The 20,112-nt window shown below is 33.4% G+C and overlaps 1 protein-coding gene across 2 annotated transcripts in view; it reads left to right on the top strand.

The window, feature by feature from the left end:
• Positions 1-20,112, top strand: part of Dcr-1 (Endoribonuclease Dcr-1) — a 169,519-nt gene that overhangs the window by 28,286 nt on the left and 121,121 nt on the right. For both annotated transcript variants that reach the window (XM_085820689.1, XM_085820688.1), the window contains exon 4: positions 4,919-5,081. In XM_085820689.1, coding sequence (XP_085676815.1) covers positions 4,919-5,081 — 163 coding nt within the window. The remainder of the gene's footprint in view (positions 1-4,918; positions 5,082-20,112) is intronic.

The following is a 20,112-nucleotide window of genomic DNA, read 5'->3' as shown; positions in this document are numbered from 1 at the left end:
CCAAAAAAATTGAAATTGATATTATCTGTGAGTTATCGGTAGTTGCACAAACTACCCATAATTTTGTTGAGGATGTGGAAGAGGATGATGAAGAGATAGACGAATCATCTGTTTGGTTCTAGTTTGAGAGTAAAGTTAAAGACTCTCGAACTTCATCAGCTCCCGCAGCAGACGCGGCGATCAACAAAGCTGCGGCAGAAGTGAAAAGATACCTGCAAGAGCCCATTCTTTCCAGGAAATCTGATCCACTGGAGTGGTGGGAAAAGAATAAAAATGTATTTCCTAATTTGTATGAATTATCACGGAAAAAATTAGGCCTTGTGGCTACTTCAGTGCCATGCGAAAGGGTGTTCTCTAAAGCTGGATTAATACTGAATGATCGGCGAAACCGTTTGAGTGGACAAAAGTTGAAACAACTAATTTTCTTACATTACAGTTATAATATTCAATCATTTGTTGACCTTCTTAAAATTCCAACCTAAGTTCAGCTTAAAATGTTTATTTTCGCTGCATTATTTTCAAAACTGTTTCTGGGAGTCAATTTTTTTATGCTTAATTGTTCGTTACATATATTAAGTGGTCTTTATAAAAAGAAATAGAAGGAATTAAATGCCTAAAATTTCTATAAAGTTCTATAAAGTATCAAAAAAATTTGATACTTTTATAACGTTTTGCACAGCCTATCAAAGTTTTATTTGTTTTAATTAAATGAAATATTACTTCATTCAAATGTCAATTTCTTAAAAAAAGTATTATTTTGAAATTGTATTTAGATCATTAATATAAAGTTCTACAGTTCTATTATTTACTTAGCTGTACTCACATATGTTAAGTTCTCATATAGTTGAAAGCATGCTATCCTTTTTTCTAGTGTTTAAATCATCTTTAATTTAAATTTTTATATTGAATGTACTTATTGAATTCATATAATGCGATTTTACAAATATTTTTGTTGCTTTTTGCTGTTACAGCATCCAGATATTACGTTCTCGTAGTTTTAAAGACATGCTGCCTTATTTCCTAGTGTTTTTAATAATCTTTCACTCAAAATTCTTATGCTGAATGCGCTTTAGCTGTAATTTGAGTTTTAAAAATATTTTTTACCATTCTGTTGCATTTTTGTGTTTACAGCAGTTACTGCATCCAGGTATTGCGCTCTCATAGTTTTAAACCCTTCGCTATCTTATTTTCTAGTGTTTTTTGATAATCTTCAATTCAAAATTGTTACATTGAATGTGCCTTTTAAAATCATATTGTTCGTTTTTAAAAATATTTTTAACCATTTTGCTGAAATTTACTTATTACTGTAGTACATCCAAATATATTACATTATCTCACTTTTCAAAACATACCTCATTTTCTAGTGCTTTTGGTAATTCAAAATGTTTAAATCAAATATATATGTTTATGCATTTTTTAAAATCATATTTTTTGTTTTTAAAAATATTTCTAATTAAATTATCTTACTTTTTTATTCAGAATTTTTAATATATATAGGGGAGAGTAGAGAATAAGAGATTTATCTTTTTTAAAATTTGGTAGCTTGAATAAGTTTTATTTCGCAGTGGTACTGAAGGTCATTATCTTATCTATAAGTGGGATAAAGGTTTGTGATTATTTTAATGTCTAGACCCTACACACCCCTATGCCCTTTACTACCGAATTGTAGGTATTAAACGACTTCTGTGGTATGTTATTTACTCGTATAAATAAAAAATATCATGTTAAAACAGATTGATCATTAAATTTCTGATATTTACTTAGGAAACTGCATCCTATCGGGTTGCTACACAGCTAGTTATAGTTAATTTTCTATTTTAAATTTATTGCAACATTTTTACTCATAGTATAAAGTTGCATCAAAATTTCTATTTTCCGATTTTTTTTTCTTTTGTTTCCCTCCAACAACACAACACAACACAGCCAAAAAAAAAACATAGTGTACTCTCCCTTCCTTCAATATCATACAAAGAAAATCTTCCAACGTTTTTCAAGTACGCAACTGTGCTCATTTGGAGCTGTCCATAAATGATGTCACACTTTTCTGCAACATTTTGGACCCCCCTCCCTCTCTTTGTGACAAAGTATCACACTTCAACATACCCCCCCTCTTTGTCACATGTCACGCAATATTACGTAAAATTATACTTGCAATTCAAAAACGTAGCACTACGTTATAGATCATATTTCAGACTTTATTTTTAAATTTAAACTATATGTTTTAATGAAATCTGTAAATATAACAATAATAATGATTTGTGCACTGATTTTGTATGAAATAAGAGAAAAGTTTACAGCAAAAATATAATTAATACACAATAGCAATAAAATTACAATTTCTGCCGCTACCCTATTCTCAAAACTTACTCTGAATGCCTTTTTTTTTTTTTTTTTTTTTTTTGAAAGAAAGGAATGTAAGTAAAAAAAAAAAAAAAATCACATAAAAGTTGCTTTTGCCCCTATTAAGGAAATACCTTCAAATTTTGGTAATTTTAAAATAACTTCAAAATTCAATCTGCTGATTTTAAATATTTTTATTTTAATCAAAATATGATTCTTCCGTCTTGTCACAAACGGTCACAATTTCACTAACCCCCCCCCTCCAAGTGTGACATCATTTATGGACGACCTCTTTCACGAAATTGATAGAGCACTCATTGATTTTACTGCACCTGCACACAAGACACAACCGAAAGCGAAAATGTTTCCATCCATCCACTTCCCACGCCAATCCTCCCAACCCCCACTGGCCATCAAAGGCAATCTACACAAACCCAACACCAGAAACAACCCGCCGCGCTCTCCTGCTCCTCAGACACTTCCGTAGTTGACATGTTTTCTGATATTCAAAATCTTACTCTGTACAGATAAAATCAAACACGTGGTGACGTGGCAGAGTTCCTTCACTGCGCAAAATCGCTAGCTGCGTATTTCGGTACTCCAAATCGTTACTAGGGCACTTCAGTACTCCAAATCGTTACTAGGGTACTTCGGTACTCCAAATCGTTACTAGGGTACTCCGGTACAGCAAACCGTTACTAGGGTACTCCAGTACAGCAAACCGTTACTCCGGTATTTCGTTACTTCGGTACCCCAAATTGTTACTTGGGTACTCGGTACTTGAAATCGGTTTTCGGTACTTTTCAAAGTAACGGGTATTTTGTACCGGGTACTTGTCTGTATACCCGTTACTCTCGTACCGGGTACAAGAAAGTACCGAAGTTGCCCATCACTACCCTCTAAGTGGGCAGGATCAAAAATATTAATCTTGATATTTTTAAGTATGCAGACATGTATCCTGGAATATGTCCAGACAATTATAGCATATATATTGGAAGAAAGGGGTCAAAGTACAATTTTGGACAGTCATTTTGGAATTGTAATCAAGAAAATACCACATACTTTTTTGGGAACTTTATAAGTATGAGGACAAAATTTTGACCACTTAAAGGTTTAAGTATCAATTTAAAAAGTCACTTAAATTAATAGTTTTATACATTTCTTTCTGGTGAATCGGAGCAATTGAAGAAACATTTTTTAACATTGGTTTGAGTTATTTTTAGGTGAAATTTTAGCACACTCTATGCCTTGATGCCCAAATAAGTCGTATTAAAGCATTTAAATCTTTTCCTCTTATTTCTAGATGTGTGTGTTTTGTGACCTATACTTCAACAATTTTGACATCTCTATTTTTCTAGCCAATGTCTGGGCATGGATTTTTTTGATTTCTCTTTAAATTAAGGAATACTTTTACAACCATACATAAGAATTTTGTAGCTACTTGGATCAGGTATCCTGTTAATTATATAATAAAGAAGAGGAGAATCACAACTGCTATTTCTTGCATTATAATTAAATGCTCAGAAAGGGATTCACTTAGTTTTAAATGTCACCTTTTGTAATAAATTATGAAGTTGCAGACTGTTTATTTTTTTTTTTTTTTCTTATTATGTGCTCCGCCCTTAAGCACTACACGGAAAGGGAGGGATACCCCGTGGAGGTGTTTTCAAGGGAAACTGGCATGTATCCACATGAGGAAAACCATGAAAACGCCCATGCATCTATAACGTTCACCACGACTTGAACCCTGGAGCAAGCTACCAGTGTTCAGCGGCTTTTACCACTTGGCTGCTGGTGGGCCATACTGTTTATTTGGGAATCAAATTTAAATTGTTGATTTCCTTTTAAATTGTCTCATGTCGTAATATTTTTTAAAGACTGTATAGATATTCTAGTAAAACCAGTAAGCAGTTTTTGATAAACTTGATCTGTATTTCTGACAACCAAAGTAATTTAAAAGATTCTTAAAGACTGCAGATAAATAATTTAACCAGATATGTATCCGTTCAATTAAAAATTTGTAAAATGTCATGAAAATGTTCTGAAATATTAGTGTGTGTTTAGCAGACTATATAAGTTTGATAGTAAGGATGATTTCCACATTTTGTACTCATGTGGTGTAAGTAGTACAACATCTGGCTAGTAGCTGGCAGATCCTGAGTTCAAATTCGAGCCTAGCTAATTTTCTCATGTTTCTCATTAAAAAAATCCTAATATGTTCTGCAAGTGTTGTCTAGCAAAAGTGTAGTGAAAGATAATTCATCATCACATGAAGTTTTTGTCCCTTTCTAGTCACGCTTTAAGTGGAGGAGAACATGAGGAATATTTGCCTCTCCCACTGGCTGTTCTTGTTATGTAAGTGGTAGTATATCCAGCTAGCAATTGGAAGATCCAGGGTTCAAATCCTAGGGTGGGCATAGCCTTTTTTGTTTGTTTGTTTCCTATTTTTGAGAAGCTCAATAGAGTTATTAAATTTCTTTTGTGTAGTAAAAGTTACCTTTGGAGTGTTGTATATTGTTTTAATTTCTCAGATTTTTGTGATAGGCTATAAGTAACTTGCATTATATAATATTTTTAGGTTGAACTTCTTGATACAGCTAGAGAAAAAAACACAATAATATGTCTGGGAACAGGTACAGGGAAAACATTTGTAGCTGTTATGCTAATAAAAGAATTGTCTCATCAAATCAGAGATCCCATCATAAAAGGTGGGAAAAGAACTGTACTTTTAGCTCCAACAGGTAAGAAATAAAAATCTTTTATATAATGGTTATTTTTTGGCACCCATTCATATTTTAAAGTAAAATAAATGTATAATTTGAAAATTTTATTGTCCCTTGCCGAGGTAATTTTTTTTTTTCTAGTTTTCATTATTTCCTATATCATGTTTTTCATTACTCTCATCTATCAGTACAGACTCCAGAACAGCCTTATGGATAATAATGGGTGGGGTCAAAGATAACATTCGTTGATCTAAGGCCTTGTGCATTAGTGGGTAACTGGATGGCTTTTATACTTAGTTGCTCATCAGCTTTGGTCAAAAATACCCCAGAGTATGGAATATGAGAATTACATATTCTTCTCTTATTTGCACGGACCTCTTCACAAGGCATTTCACTTGACCAATTTTTAAATATCCTCATGCTACAAAAACATTGTACAGCTATAAACATTCATGCCTTATATACTGAAATTGAAACATGATAATGTAAAACATAAAATTAGGCAAAAGAAACACCTTTATTTGTTGCAAATTTTGAACAAAAACTTTTGATTTCGAGTGTAATCTGACATAGATCCCTCTTCTTCAATAATAAAAACAATTCAACAAATATTCTTTTTGATCCTGAAAAACATGGTCTTGTGTCTGATCACCTTTGAAATTGATTGAGTTTTTTTTTTTTTTTTTTTTTTTTTTTTTTTTTTTTTTTTTTTCCCCAAAGTATACAATAAATAAAATTGCTGTTTTTTCCTAATTTTGAGATTCATGCTTTTACTCGAAATGCTTTAATAATGAGCTGATATTCAAGAACAATCTGTTGATTTTATTTTTCTGATTGAAAAATTTGTTCAGAGTTTTATTTCTGTATCTGTATTAAGTCAGGTATATAGAAACAATCTATCCAAAATTATAGTAACTTTATCTGCCATTACAGAAAGCTAAAAATTCTAATTTGCTTTTCCTTTATTGAGAAAACTGGACCTTGTATAAAACAAATTACTTCTTAAAAGTATGTCCCTTTTTATTTCTTAATAGCCAATGAGTATGTTTTTTATATCTATTTATATTTCTGATACATTTCACATATTTAAAATTTAATTAGTAGTAAGAAATATATAATTTCTATATAATTATTAGAATCTTTAATAATATATGTGTGTAATCTCACATACGTTAATAAGGACTGGTACTCAATTTTATTTCTACCTAATTGACAAATTTTCTCAGAGTTCCATTTTTTCGGTTGGGTTTCTTATACAAAGGAATGTCGATAAATATGTTACAGACTGTAGTGGTGTAACATGAATTGCCATGAGTAGTTTCAAAGAACTTTCAGTGCTATCATTCTTTATCTTAATTCAGTAAGCAGTTCCACTAAGAGCATATCAGGGCTGTATGAAAATGGCTACCATGTTAAAGGAATGTACACTGCTCAAAAAATTGCTGCTCAAATTTTCTATTTATTCATTCGAACTGAGCATTTTAAATACAGTATACTTTAACCCGGACGTCCGTAATCCAGAATGATCTATAATCCGGACATCAAAGCTACAAACTTTCTGCACATGCATAAATGCATAATAAATTTACGCATGCACGTTTAATGTATAACAGATGGTATAAGCTAGGCTAAAATTATCTAATTATCTATTTCAGTTAATGTTGCAGATTGCGCTGTTCCTTAACCTTCTAATTGGATCCAGCTTATTATTTTTTGCAGACTGTTAGAGCAATTTTATAAAAAGTAAGCTTGAACTTTCGATTATAAGAAAAAGAGTTCCCGATTCTGGAGCTGCCAAAGCATCTACAAAGCAAAAGCATGTTTCGATGTCCATCAAACGAAAAGTGGAATTGCTGCAGAAAATGGATAAAGGCATGAAGAAAGTGACAGAGACATTAGTGAAAACAAAAAAATTTCGATTGACAAGTTAGTCGGTATTTTCGGCACAGCAATTACAGGACTTGAACAGTGGAACTTTGTAACTGAACAAGAAATTATGTCTGTTTATAGAATTAAAGAGAAAGTATTAGCGCATAAAACGAAGCAACTTAAACAACTTACATTGAAAGAAATGTTTAATAAAGTAAACAAATAAATATTAAGCTCGGTTTTTTTTTTTTTTTTTTTTTTAATTTTGATACCCTTTAGATCATAATTGCTCTTTATTTCATAAATTACGGTTACATATTTTTAATTGTATAATTTCTGCATGCCATCTTAACCAGATTTAAATTGATGATCTATAATCCGGAAAAACCCCTAATCCGGAATCACCGAAGACCTGATGAGTCCGGATTAAAGATTTTGTATTGTATATTTATTAATATAAATTTTCCAGAATTTGATTTTATTTATTTGAATTGTGTTTCTTTTGGAAGAATACTTTGTAACCCAGACCATGATGCATTTTAAAACTGCATATATTAAAAGAGAAAATACAGTAAAGCACAGTTAACATGCCTTTCATTTTCCATTCAAAAAAGATATATAAATAAGAGATATATATCAAGAGGTATAACCGACATCTTAACTTAGGATGACTTGCATACACTGCTTTAAACAGTTTTATCATTGTGCCCATTGCTTTACACAATTTTATCATCCTACATTTGGTTTTTTAAAATGTTATTGATATTTTAGTCAAATATTTTATTTTTGAAATGACAAGAATCAAATATCATAAATTAAAAAAGTTTTAAATTTAAAAAAAAAATTACAAATACTAAATTTTGCACAAAAATTTATTTTTTCTTCTCTTTTTCGTCAGGCATTTTGCTTCATTCTGACATTCTGCAAGTATATTAAAAAGCATCCAACTTTTCAAAACATCTTGGTATTTCTGACAATCATTTTAAATAAAGTTATTGCCTTCCATTTCATAAAGGCCCACAAACAGCCGAGCGGTAAAGTCGCTGAATACTGGTTGTTCACTCTGGGTTCGAATCCTGGTAAACAGGCTGGTCGCATGGGTGTTTTCGTGGATTTTCTCATGTGTAACGTGTATGCCAGCTGGTTTCCCTTAGAAAGTTCTTCATGAAAGCATCCTTCCTATTAGGCAGATAGCCCTGCTTTACTGTAACTTAATAATCCAGTTCGATCCATTTCGTCAGTATTTGGTCAGAGCCTAAGTCTTTAGAGGCTAAGCATTTTGAAGGTATGAGATGAAAAGAAAGCCTGGTTTCATCAAGAGGTTTGGGTTTGTTTAATTATGGCAAAGCACACTAGGGCTATCTGCCTAAAGGGAGAATGCCTTCGTGGAGGACTTTCCAAGGGAAACTGGTTTGCATATACGTTACACATGGGGAAAACCACAAAAACGCCCATGCGGCCAGCCCGTTCGCGGGATTCAAACCTCGGACCGAACTACCAGTGTTCAGCGACTTTCCCGCTCGGGTGCTGTTTAATCAAGAGGGGAAAAAAACATCCACATACATCACTGGATAAACTTCTGAATCTTCAAATAATTCGACTGAGAAATCGTGGGATTCTCCGTTTATGGTACGATATGATGTTATATAATGTAATTTAAATTTATACAGCCATATAGTCTAAAACCAGTCGCTCTTCACTTTAATCTGCAATGATATCGTTTTTGTCTTTTCCCTTAGCACAAGCTCAGTTGATTGTATCTGCTGGTGTATGCATCCAAGTGTTTTATCTTTGAACACCCAAATTCCTTAATGTATTCTGAAAGTATATTCAAAAGCATCCAAATTTTCGAAATACCTTGGTATTTCTGACAGCCATATTCTCCTTCAAATTTTTGCTTACTTTTTTCTCTAATTTTCTTCTTTCGTTCTACGTTTATTTTCAGTATTCATCACAAGAAAGTTAAGATTTTTTGATTGTTACACTTCTATAAATTTTGCATTCTTGTCAATTTTTTTAAAAATATCAATTACATCAACTGAATTTCAGTTGAAGATAGATTTTCATCTTCTAGGCATTTTAACTATAAATAAAGTTTAAAGCAAACTCCAAAGGATAAATATTTTAATTAAAAGATTTTTTGCTAAATGACAAAGAAATAAAACAGTCCAGCAGTATTTAATCTGTAGCACGGAGTAACCTGATTGTTATATCGGCTACAAACAATCTAAATCATATTAAAGATATTAAAGATCATGTTTTTTTATACAATCTATAACACAAGAGAAAATTAGCTACTTAAATTATTCTTTCAAAGAGGATTAATGTAAATATTTATACTTATATATATAATTTCTAAAGCTGGAATATGACCCAAACTGTCAATGTCCTGTTTGCATTGTGAAAATAAATATCAAACGAAGGTAAAAATTTAATCTTGCAAATATTTTTTTTTAAAAAAAAAAGGAAGAAAGAAAGAAATTTTTCAAATAGGTTTAAAATTTTAATAACATCATCAATAATTTAAAGAAATAGCTTTGCATATAGTATTAATAAATATTTATTATGCATAATTGAGGGAAATAAAATTAGTATTATTAATTTTGCGTAAAAATTTGTTTGAAATTTAATATTAAAAATAGCAGTACTGTAACAAAATCCATAAACCACATTTCGCATTATTATCGCTCAAAAAAAGATGCCAAATTTCAGACTGCGAAAATATGTAAATTCGTTTATATCTTAGAAAATTTTTAATAAAAAATTTACTTTTTTGCATTTATGCTTAGAAATACACCTACTTGAAGATGATGGTAAAAATTTTATAGGTTATAATTCAAGATTTTTTTTTGAAAAATTTATAAAAATTATTTTAAAATAAATCATAAAAAATGGATGAATTTTATTTGGAATGAACTTAAATTTCAAAATGTGAAAGGAAGAATAAAAAAGTTAAAAAAAAAAAAAAAAAAGGTTAGTAACTATATACCAAATTCAATTAAAACTGAGGAGCTAAAATTTTGAAAGCTAATTTTTTAAAAACTATTTGTGCGATTTTTACAAAATTGGGCAATCTGGCATAATTTAAGTTGTAGAATCGAAATATGGGAAAAAATTGGTATGTTATTTCAGAAAAAGTTCAATTTTGTGTCAAAATACCTATGTTAGAGTAATGCTGTATATAAATCTGATATATATCCTAATCCGTGCTTTCAAGACGTGAAAAACGCAATTTGAATTCCATCAATTGGCTTAATAGAATGGGAGTTATAGAACCGTTCCCCCCCCTTTTTTTGCACAGTGTACATGCCATAAAATGCCTTAAGGAAGAAAATCAGATTAAAATAAACTTAAAAGCAGTTTCTCTTAAATCTGTTCGGCGAGTGCTCATATCAGCTGAATTACATCGGCCTCTGCTCAAAGAAAATTTTTGAGAAGTGCAAAAAAGTAGAAAGCTTAGGCTTTTCTTCTCAAAATCAATAGTAAATAAGCTCGAAGTGTATTGGAACCATGTTTATTTGCAAATGAAAACAAATTTAACATTTTTGGTTCTGATGGTTATATAATTGCATGAAGGAGGAAAAATGAGGAACTCCAAAGAACTTGTTCAGTTCTAAAAACTCTGCCTTAGTCACAAGATTAAAAAGATTAAAAACCAATAAAATGCACTTAGAGAGAATTATAATTTAGAATACAAAGGCGCAACATAAAAATGAAAAATGAACTAAAAACAGAAATGATGGAAGAATGGAGGAACATTGATGCAGATATTACAAAAAAAAGAAAAAAGAAACAGTCTAGACATTTGAAAGCTGTGTTATAAATGTTGCAAGACAGCATATAAAGTAGTAATTAACAGAAATATTACAATATGTACTAATATCTGCAGATTTCTTAAAAATATTGGGAGACTTTTGTAAGGAATCCTTTCTGTTGCTTTTTGATCATTGATTTTCAAAAAAAAAAAAAAAAAAAAAAAAAAATGAAGCCACTTTTTACTATGTTTATAAAATAACTAATGTATTTTTACTAAGAGAAATTTATAGATTTAAAATATTCTCATTTGCAAACATTACTTTTTATTAATGAATAAAGCAATATTTCACTGAAACTCATAAGTATATGAGCACTTTTGGGAGCCACTGTAGATACCTTCCATCTGATGTCTTCCTGTCACATATTGTCATTTGCCACAGTGCAGCTCCCTAGCCAACAAGTGTTTGAATACAAGAATCAAAGTTCATAGGGAGAAAAGTTGCTTTGATGTTATATCTACTTTTTCTAGAGTAGTATTATATTCTTCATTCGTAGACTTTGTAAGAAAAAAAAAATTAATATGCTGGTGCTCTGAAGGTTCAAATATTATATCATTCTGGGTGTTGGGTATCTGGATTTCAAACTTTGTATTGTACTTATTTGAATGATTGAAAGAAAAAAACTATTGTAAAATTTTCAGTTTTTATTTTTTCATTTAAAGCCTATACTCTTGCAGTTAATTTTCAATCATTTAATTATATTTGATAGTATATTTAATTTGTGCCAATTTGAAAATAAATATCATTAATGCCAATTTGTTATTAAATATCATTTATGCCAGTTTAGCCTTCCATCGCGTGCGTCATGCGCAAAGTTGACGACTAATTTGATTTTTAATGAACATTTTTCGCATATCGCAGCTGAGACATCTGAAAGTCATTTCTTTTCCTCCTTTCAACCCTTCCCCACATCATGGAATGTGCCAACAAGTAGTCATATGCCCCTCTTTTTTTTTTTTTTTTTTTTTTTTTTTTTTTTTTTTTTTTTTACAGGGCCTTTGTACTATGTGTCAGCTTCTTCATAAAAGTTAACACATGCATGTGGTTGTGGGGGAAAATCCGATAAATGTTTTTCCCCCTCAAATACTTTGTAATTTTGTGTTATTAATTGATGTGCATTATTTTAATTTGTATAAATTCGACTGTATATTTTTTATATCAGTTTTCATGGCAAAAAATATGTGCAACCAGCTGATTTTGCTCGCATTCTTCAAGAATTATCTCATGAAGAAAAAGAAGGCAAGGAAACCTTTGGATGTAAAAACAGTAGCGATTTGAGTGAGGAAAATATAGAGATAAATAATATCAGCAGTGAATCTGAACAGTAAATTTCAGATGATAATGATAATAATGATATAGAAAAAATTATTATGATATGTTCTATGTTTGTAATGCTAACTCTTCTAAATGGGAAAAACAGAAGTACACAAACTGCTCAAAGTCGAATAAGATGAATAATCTGAAAGTGCTACCTGGCCTAAAAACCATGCCAAGGATACTGAGGATGACATAGGATCATTTTTGAAAATAACTAATTTAAACATGCTTGATGAAATTTTGGAATATACGAATAAGTTTGCTAAAAATCAAACACTCAAGAGACAGAGAGTCAAGACACTGTTGCCTCAAGAGTGGAAATGATGGCACAGTTTAGATTGTTATTTATGATAGGAATAAAAAAAGGGCAACGTAAAAAGAATGTTTCTCAAGTGATGGTACTGGAACTGAAATAACAAAAGATGTGATGAGTTACAAGAGATTTTTATTTTTGTGAAGTTGTCTTAGATTCGATGATAAATCAAGAATACAGAAGAGATGAATATTAAAATTAGATTGGAGTTTAAAATATAGTTATTAAAAAATAAATTAAAATTTTCTATAATGAAATACATAATTGCCTTTTCACCTTACTGATAGAAGCATTTCAAAATAATTTACTTCATTTAAAAGTGACATCATTTGTAATAATACAGATAATATTTTGTTTCTTAAGAAATTTATTATCACTATTCACCCATTTATGTCTTTTCCCATACCAAAAACAGTAAAGTAACAGGTGAAAAAGTACGATGTGCGTGTACTCACGTAAAATTGCCAAGTGCGCGTTCTGGAAGGTTAAAGTAGTTCCCCCCCTATAAAATATGTATTATATATCTACTGTATTTAGACATCACATTAAAATAAATATTCATTAAGAACTCATTAATAAGCTGCACTAGTGCTCAAATGCTTAAGAATGCTGAATGCTGGAAATTCAACTTGTATTCGTTTTTAGGTGAGTGGGTTTTCTGCATGCTTGAATTTTCAGAAATTTCCCCATGTGTAATGTGAATACAAGCCAATTTCTTTTAGAAAGTTCACCATGAAAACATCTCTTTCCTTATGTAGACAGCTCTCGCATGCTTTGTCATATTCAAATAAAATAATCTAACCGTTGATAAGTTTAAAGGTAATGACATATGAATTCACTGCTTTTTTGTTTTTAATGTGGTGCTTGTTGATTCTTATGATCATTTCAGCAAAATGAATCAAATTATCATTTGTTTGGCTTTATGGCTTTAAATATATTAAGTCTTACATTATATTCTGTTTTGAATTATCTTTGTTCAATAACAGCAGCTAGATCTTTATTTTCCCATAGAGGGATATTATGCCTATTTCACTTACTGTATAGATGAGTAGTGGCCATGTGCAGCAGGCACATGTGATGCAGATACTTATTTTGATCAGTGTATCAGGTTCAATGTTCCTTCTTACCTTCTTCGGGAACATACAAGGACCTGACTCGGAACAGAGAGCTTACTAAAGCTATGTTCACTAATTGTGGTAAGTAGACAGGATACAGACGAAGGGTATACAAAACCCTTTATTTTTCTCTATATACAATAACTTCCGTACTTCGGAATACACTGACCCGCCACTTGGGGTCTAACGTAAAAGTATAAAAAATAAAACTAAACTCTAATTTAACTTTAGAATAATAAACGTGGAAGATTGGCCTTATATTAACAGGAAGGCGTATGTAGTACAGATAACTGAGAACACTACAATACGTTTAAATTTATCAAGAGGATTAAAACCTCTGGCCTGGAAGGCAAACAGCAACTGCGTAACTTCTAAGGTAAGCTCTCTCTCGCTTGGCAAAAAGCCACAACTTAAATACTTGGCGTTCGCCAGACAACTTTGCATAAAAACCTTAACGCTTATAATTCTGGCCGGAAGTAGAAAATAAGAAGTGATAGTAAAGATTTAAAATAAAATAAACGTTAGTAAAACTTAAGATCCTTACATACTTCCCGCCAGAGTTAATTAGTTTGAAACTGAGGTCTAAAACGACCTTGTTGAAACCTTTTAGCTCTAGAATCTAACGCGAGGCCAATCTTTTACAAACATACTTCGCTAGAAACTAAAAATTTAAAAGAAAGAAATTTGTTTTTACAATAGCAGCTCCCAGGATACACAATTTTTTTTCATCTGTACATCATCCAAACAGGAGCTCTTATTCAAATCTGGTTCCTTCCAGAGATCTGGAAGGAAAACTAGTTTAATGATATGTTACACAATGAAATGGCAAGTAACATGTATAATTATATTTCACTTAACATTCTTATTTCATTCATGACTATTTTAATTATCTCTCCCCGTGCTCTCCGACATGTGTTGTAAAAGAACACCAAACACGAATGTGTTTCTGTCTACGTGTTCCACACTTCCTCCTACAATCAAAACACTAACGTGTTAAAATTCAACATAACAAGACCTCTTAACACACCCTAATTTCAACTCTAAACCCTGAGGTACTATTCTGAAAGTGGCTAACTCTGAAGTGTAGCGTCAGAGAGCCTAACTACATCATTCAACCTTTAACACATATTCGCCATGCTTTAGTCTTTTTACAGTCACACGAATAAAAAAAAATTTAACATTCACTTTTACCATATCACGGTATTTCTTAACATTTAAAATAACAGTTCACATTGTATATAAGAACATATCAACATGCCGTTAAGTTTACACATTTGAAAACATACATTAGTAGTACATTGTTAACTTCTATTCTTTTCAAAGCAAGTGCCAATTCTTTCTACATTGAAATACTACATTTCAAAAAGTCTTTCAGACTAAAACTTCTTTCTTGCTAGAATGTTTTAAATAAAATTTATACAATAACTTTTTACAATATTTAAGTCTTTACACAACGCTATTATACATCAACTTTAGTTTTACGCGCGAGTAATTGAAAAACGTAATACCAAAATCGGTAACAACTCCTTTCTCGCCCTTTTGGCGATAAAGGTAGACCTCGCATGAGGTAAAACGTCTTGAAATCTGCCACTTGCAGTAAGAATGAAAGATTAACTTAAGTTTGCAAAGTAACATAAAATTTTACTTATCTTTGTGATATTCGGTCATCCTTTTCTGGGCCCAGTCCTTAAAGGTATTGCAGATAGTAGTTTGATTTATCCTCCTTCTTGTACGGGCTCGCCCTTCAGTGCCTTCCTCTGGAAGCTTCCTTTTTTCACCAGTTCGGTCACCCTTGAATACCTTCTTTTTCTCCTCTGCTTGTGGTCTTGGTCGTTTGATGGCAGCTGGTCTTGGCGGAACCGGGAAACTTCTTTTGTGTTCCTGCTTGGACCTCGTTGCTGGCCGTTCAAATTTTCCTTGTAACTTTTCCTCCGCCGTTGATGGCCCTTCCGCAGTTCGGCGGCATTTGCTGCGGAGAGTCCTGTCGGATGAGTAGATCTTCTGTTTTAGAGCCGGGTTATAGTTGGCGTTTTTTCTCTGGTTCTCTTCATATCCGTCGTCCTTCTCCCTTCTTCATTCTGGAGGTGTTCGTGAACTCTCTTTTCTGGACGGTGAAACGGCTTCTTTTTCTTGCTACCTTCAATTTTTCCGCGGGGAAATTTTCTTTTCACTTGCTTCTGCCTCTTAATGGCTTGCCCTTGTACTTGTCGTTTTTCCACCTCTGGAGCTAGTGCCTGCGGTGTCTGCCGTGCCGGATCCTGCAAAAGATCTGAAAATATTTGCATTTTATTGCGATCGAAGTAGGGCTTGATTTGATCAATGTTTGCGGAACAGGTTTCACCATTTCTGGCTTTTAACACTACTACAGCGTGAGTTATTTTTTCTATAACATATGGTCCTTCAAATCGTGGAAAAAATTTGGCAGCTTTATCTTCTGGTGCTGAAGAAAGTGAATGCTTAATTTTTAAAACTTCATCCCCTACTTTATAAGTTACTCCCCGTCGTTTCAAATCATAATAGAGCTTGTGTTTTCTTTGTGCTACTTCCGTATTCTTTTTTGCTTCTTTTATTAGTTTTTCTATATCACCCATTTAAATTCTGGGGCTCTTTGTTGCACATAAAATAATTTATCTAACGGTGTTATAATCTTTCTGCCTAGAAATAACTCAGCAGGAGTTTTGCCCGTTGTATCATGTTTTGCGGTCATAAGGGCGAAAGCAAATTCATTGACATAGTTATCCCAGCTTTTATGAAAATTTTTAACATAACTACGGATAATTTTCACTATATTTCTATTGACCCGTTCCGCTATATTTGATTGCGGCCGATACGGGACCATTTTTAAATGACGTATGCCCAGTTTTTGGCACATGTCTTCAAATATATTACTTACAAATTGAGGACCATTATCCAATATAACTTTTAGGGGCGCCCCGTATTTTAAAATATATTTATTTAAAATAGAATCAGTAACTAATTTCGCGGAGGCTCGTTTTAAGGGAACAATTTCGGTCCATTTACTAAAATGATCAACCATAACAAGGAGATAGCGACTTTTATTTAACTGACTTTTGGGGAAAGGGCCCAATAAATCGATGCCAAATATTTCATTTAGAAATTCGGATTTAATACTATTTAGAAACCCGGCCGGGCGGAAATTAATATAATTAACTGCTTGACATGTTGGGCAGGACTGGACATACGCCCTTGTTAACTTTTGCAGTTCAGGAAAGTAGACTGCCTCGCGTTGGATAGTTTTTCGAATACCAGCATGAGAAGCTAAAGGGCTGTCATGGAGCTCCTGCAGGATATTTAATCTAAGACTAGCTGGGATAACAGGTCGAAATTCGTAGTTTTTGTATAGAATAATAGACCATCTATTAGTTCGTAATGGGCCGCCCTATTTCTTATCGCCACAATATCTTGGTGGCTAAAATTTTCAGGATCCTTCAAATACTCATAAATGCTTCCAAACTCAGGATCCTTACCCAGTTCGGTTATTACAGTTTCTCGGGAATTTATTGTACATGCTGTAAGCATTGCCACCTTTACGGTATTTCCTTGTTCGTCTATTTTAATTCTTGATAGGGCATCTGCTACGATATTTTCCTTTCCAGGGGTATGCTTGATTACCAGATTATATTCTTGCAGCTTGAGTGCCCATCTTATTAACCTGGGGGATAAATTTTTCCCTGAGTATAATCTAGTTACCGCCGCATGATCAGAGTACACTGTTATTGGCGCCTTTCCAAAATAGACTCGGAACTTTTGCACTGCTAACAGAACTGCAAGTGCCTCTCTCTCGGTCGCAGAATAGTTTCTTTGTGTTTGATTTAAAGTTCGGCTAAAAAGTGCCACGGGCTGCTGATTTTGCGAAAGTATTGCTCCTACCGCATAATCCGAAGCATCCGCTGAAATTTCTAAATTCTCATCCTTTTCAGGAAATTTCAACACAGGGGCTTGCGTTAATGCTTGTTTTAATTTTTCGAAAGCACTATTGGCTTCGGCCGTCCACGAGAATCTTGCCTTTTTCCTTTTTAATTTTAACAATGGTTCAGCAATAGCTGCAATAAAGGACCTATAATATGAACAAAGTCCTAGAAAAGAAGAGAGCTTCTTTGCCGTGTTTGGAATCGGATACTTTTGTACAGCGATTATTTTTTATTCATCTGTCTCGATCCCTTTTTGAGATATTTTGTAACCTAAATATTTTAATTCAGGGGCTGCAAATTTGCACTTTTCGACATTAACTTTTAGACCGGCCTCATTTAATAAAGAAAACACCTGTCTTAAATCCTGTACGTGTTGGTCGAGATTATCACTAGTAATAATGATATCGTCTAAATAGATAAATGTGGATGGACTTTCCAAGAACAGGTCTTAACACAATGTCCATGCATCGCTGAAATGTTGCCGGGGCCCCTGAAAGGCCAAACGGCATACGCAAAAATGCATAAGTGCCAGACTTGGTTATAAAAGCAGTCTTAGGCACGTCCTCAGGCCTCACCCCTATTTGAAAATAACCAGTCGTTAAGTCTAAAGTCGTCATAAATTTGGTTGATTTTATGTTCCTTAGAATTTCTTCTATAATTGGTAACGGATATACCGGATATTTAGTTATGGAGTTTAATTTACGGTAATCAATAGCGAATCTCCATCGTTTTGGATGCGTCAAAGGATAGTCATTATTTTTCTTACATAAAACCACCGGGCTAGCATAACTACTTGACATGGGCGTTATGATCTTTTTACGTAGCATATCGGTAATATGCCATTCTATAATTTTTTCCTTATTCTTATCATACCAGTATGGTTTTTGACGAACTGGCATTGCATCTCCGGTGTCAATACTATGGTTAGTAACCTGAGTAAATCCTGGAATATCACTAAATAACGAAGCAAATTCACTTACCACTTGTCGGATTCTTCCTTGCTCGTCATTAGGAAGGTGGTCAAGTTTTAACATCGGCGGTTCAGCGTTTTCTGTACGAACTGGTTTCATTGTCAGCTTAAGGGACGCTTCATTAAAATCCAGCGTAGCTTGTGCTTCTGAAAGAAAATCTATTCCTAAAATTAAATGTGCTTGCAGATTCTTTACTATAAAAAACATCACCTTTACTTGTTCGTCCTTAATACGGATATACAAAGGTACTTTACCTATGCACTTACATTTTTCTCCTTGCGCCGCTAACACTGTCGTATTATCCACATTATATATGCGGTATTTGCGAAAATACTTCCTAAAAAACTCTTCTGCCACACAGGAACACTGCGCGCCGGTATCCAGGAGTGCGGTGGCTGGGATATTATTCACCAAGACTTCAATCTTCGGAAGAGTCAAATTTTTCACCATTACTGTATTTAACTTGTAGGAAGAGGGGTTTTCGTGGCCTTCGGATTTCCGCACCCTCTCGTCAGCAGAAATCCGTTTTAGTTTAAATTATTTTTCCTTTCCATGCTTTTCTTCTTTTTCCACTGGCCTTGAGACTTTTTTCCTGGGTTGCTATTGAACTGTCGACGTTCGCCGGCTGTTTTTGAATGCTCAGGTTTCCTTGCCCACTGATTCGCTTTTTCTCCGTGGCCGTGTGTTTGAGTTTGCTGTAGTCTTGGCGTACCAAATTGGCTTCGCTGTTGATATTGGCGTCTTCTTTCGACGTCCGCCGTTCTTCTACTTTCAAACTGGATTGCTAGCTCGAATAACTTTTCCAGTGTAGTCGGATTTCTTAATTCAATAAAGTCTTGCACTTGGGGCAGTAACCTCGGCAAAATCACTTGAATTATTTCAGGATCCGGACGGTTTCCATACAAGAGCTTGAAAACGTGAATTTTTCTTAAAATAAAGCTCGAGAGGTTTTCGATTCTTTGTTGATATATACTGAAAAGTTCCGTTTCTAATTTCGCACGATCCCTTACAACAGGGAAGGCTTTTAGTAGGGCAGTCTTGAAATTTTCGTAAGTATATGTGGGACTTCCTGCTTGACCCAAGAGACTTCTGCCTATACATTTGAACCAGTTAAGCGCTTGGCTCCTCAAAGCGCTGGTAGCTAAGGTAACTTTTTGAAACTCGTGCACGGGGTAGAGCATGAAGTGGTCATCCAATTTTTCCAAAAAACTGGTTACCGGTGAGTTTCCATTAAACGTTGCTTCTGGTTTCATCCAAGCGCGCATGGTCTGGACGATGTAACCAAATCCTTCCAGGGCGGCAGCTGGTATTTCTGGATTCTGAGCCGTTTCTGCAGGCAGCACAGGTTCTTCTTGAAACTCAGCCATGGTTATTCTTCTTCGTTGGGCGCCACTATCAGGTTCAACGTTCCTTCTTACCTTCTTCGGGAACATACAAGGACCTGACTCGGAACAGAGAGCTTACTAAAGCTATGTTCACTAATTGTGGTAAGTAGACAGGATACAGACGAAGGGTATACAAAACCCTTTATTTTTCTCTATATACAATAACTTCCGTACTTCGGAATACACTGACCCGCCACTTGGGGTCTAACGTAAAAGTATAAAAAATAAAACTAAACTCTAATTTAACTTTAGAATAATAAACGTGGAAGATTGGCCTTATATTAACAGGAAGGCGTATGTAGTACAGATAACTGAGAACACTACAATACGTT

The sequence above is a fragment of the Stegodyphus dumicola genome, chromosome 7, assembly GCF_044657685.1.
Source record: "Stegodyphus dumicola isolate Sdum_Otavi_A_Nest chromosome 7, ASM4465768v1".
Taxonomy (NCBI): Eukaryota; Metazoa; Arthropoda; class Arachnida; order Araneae; family Eresidae; genus Stegodyphus; species Stegodyphus dumicola.
Note: the sequence above shows the minus strand (reverse complement) of the source record. Positions and strands in the feature narration are given on the sequence as shown.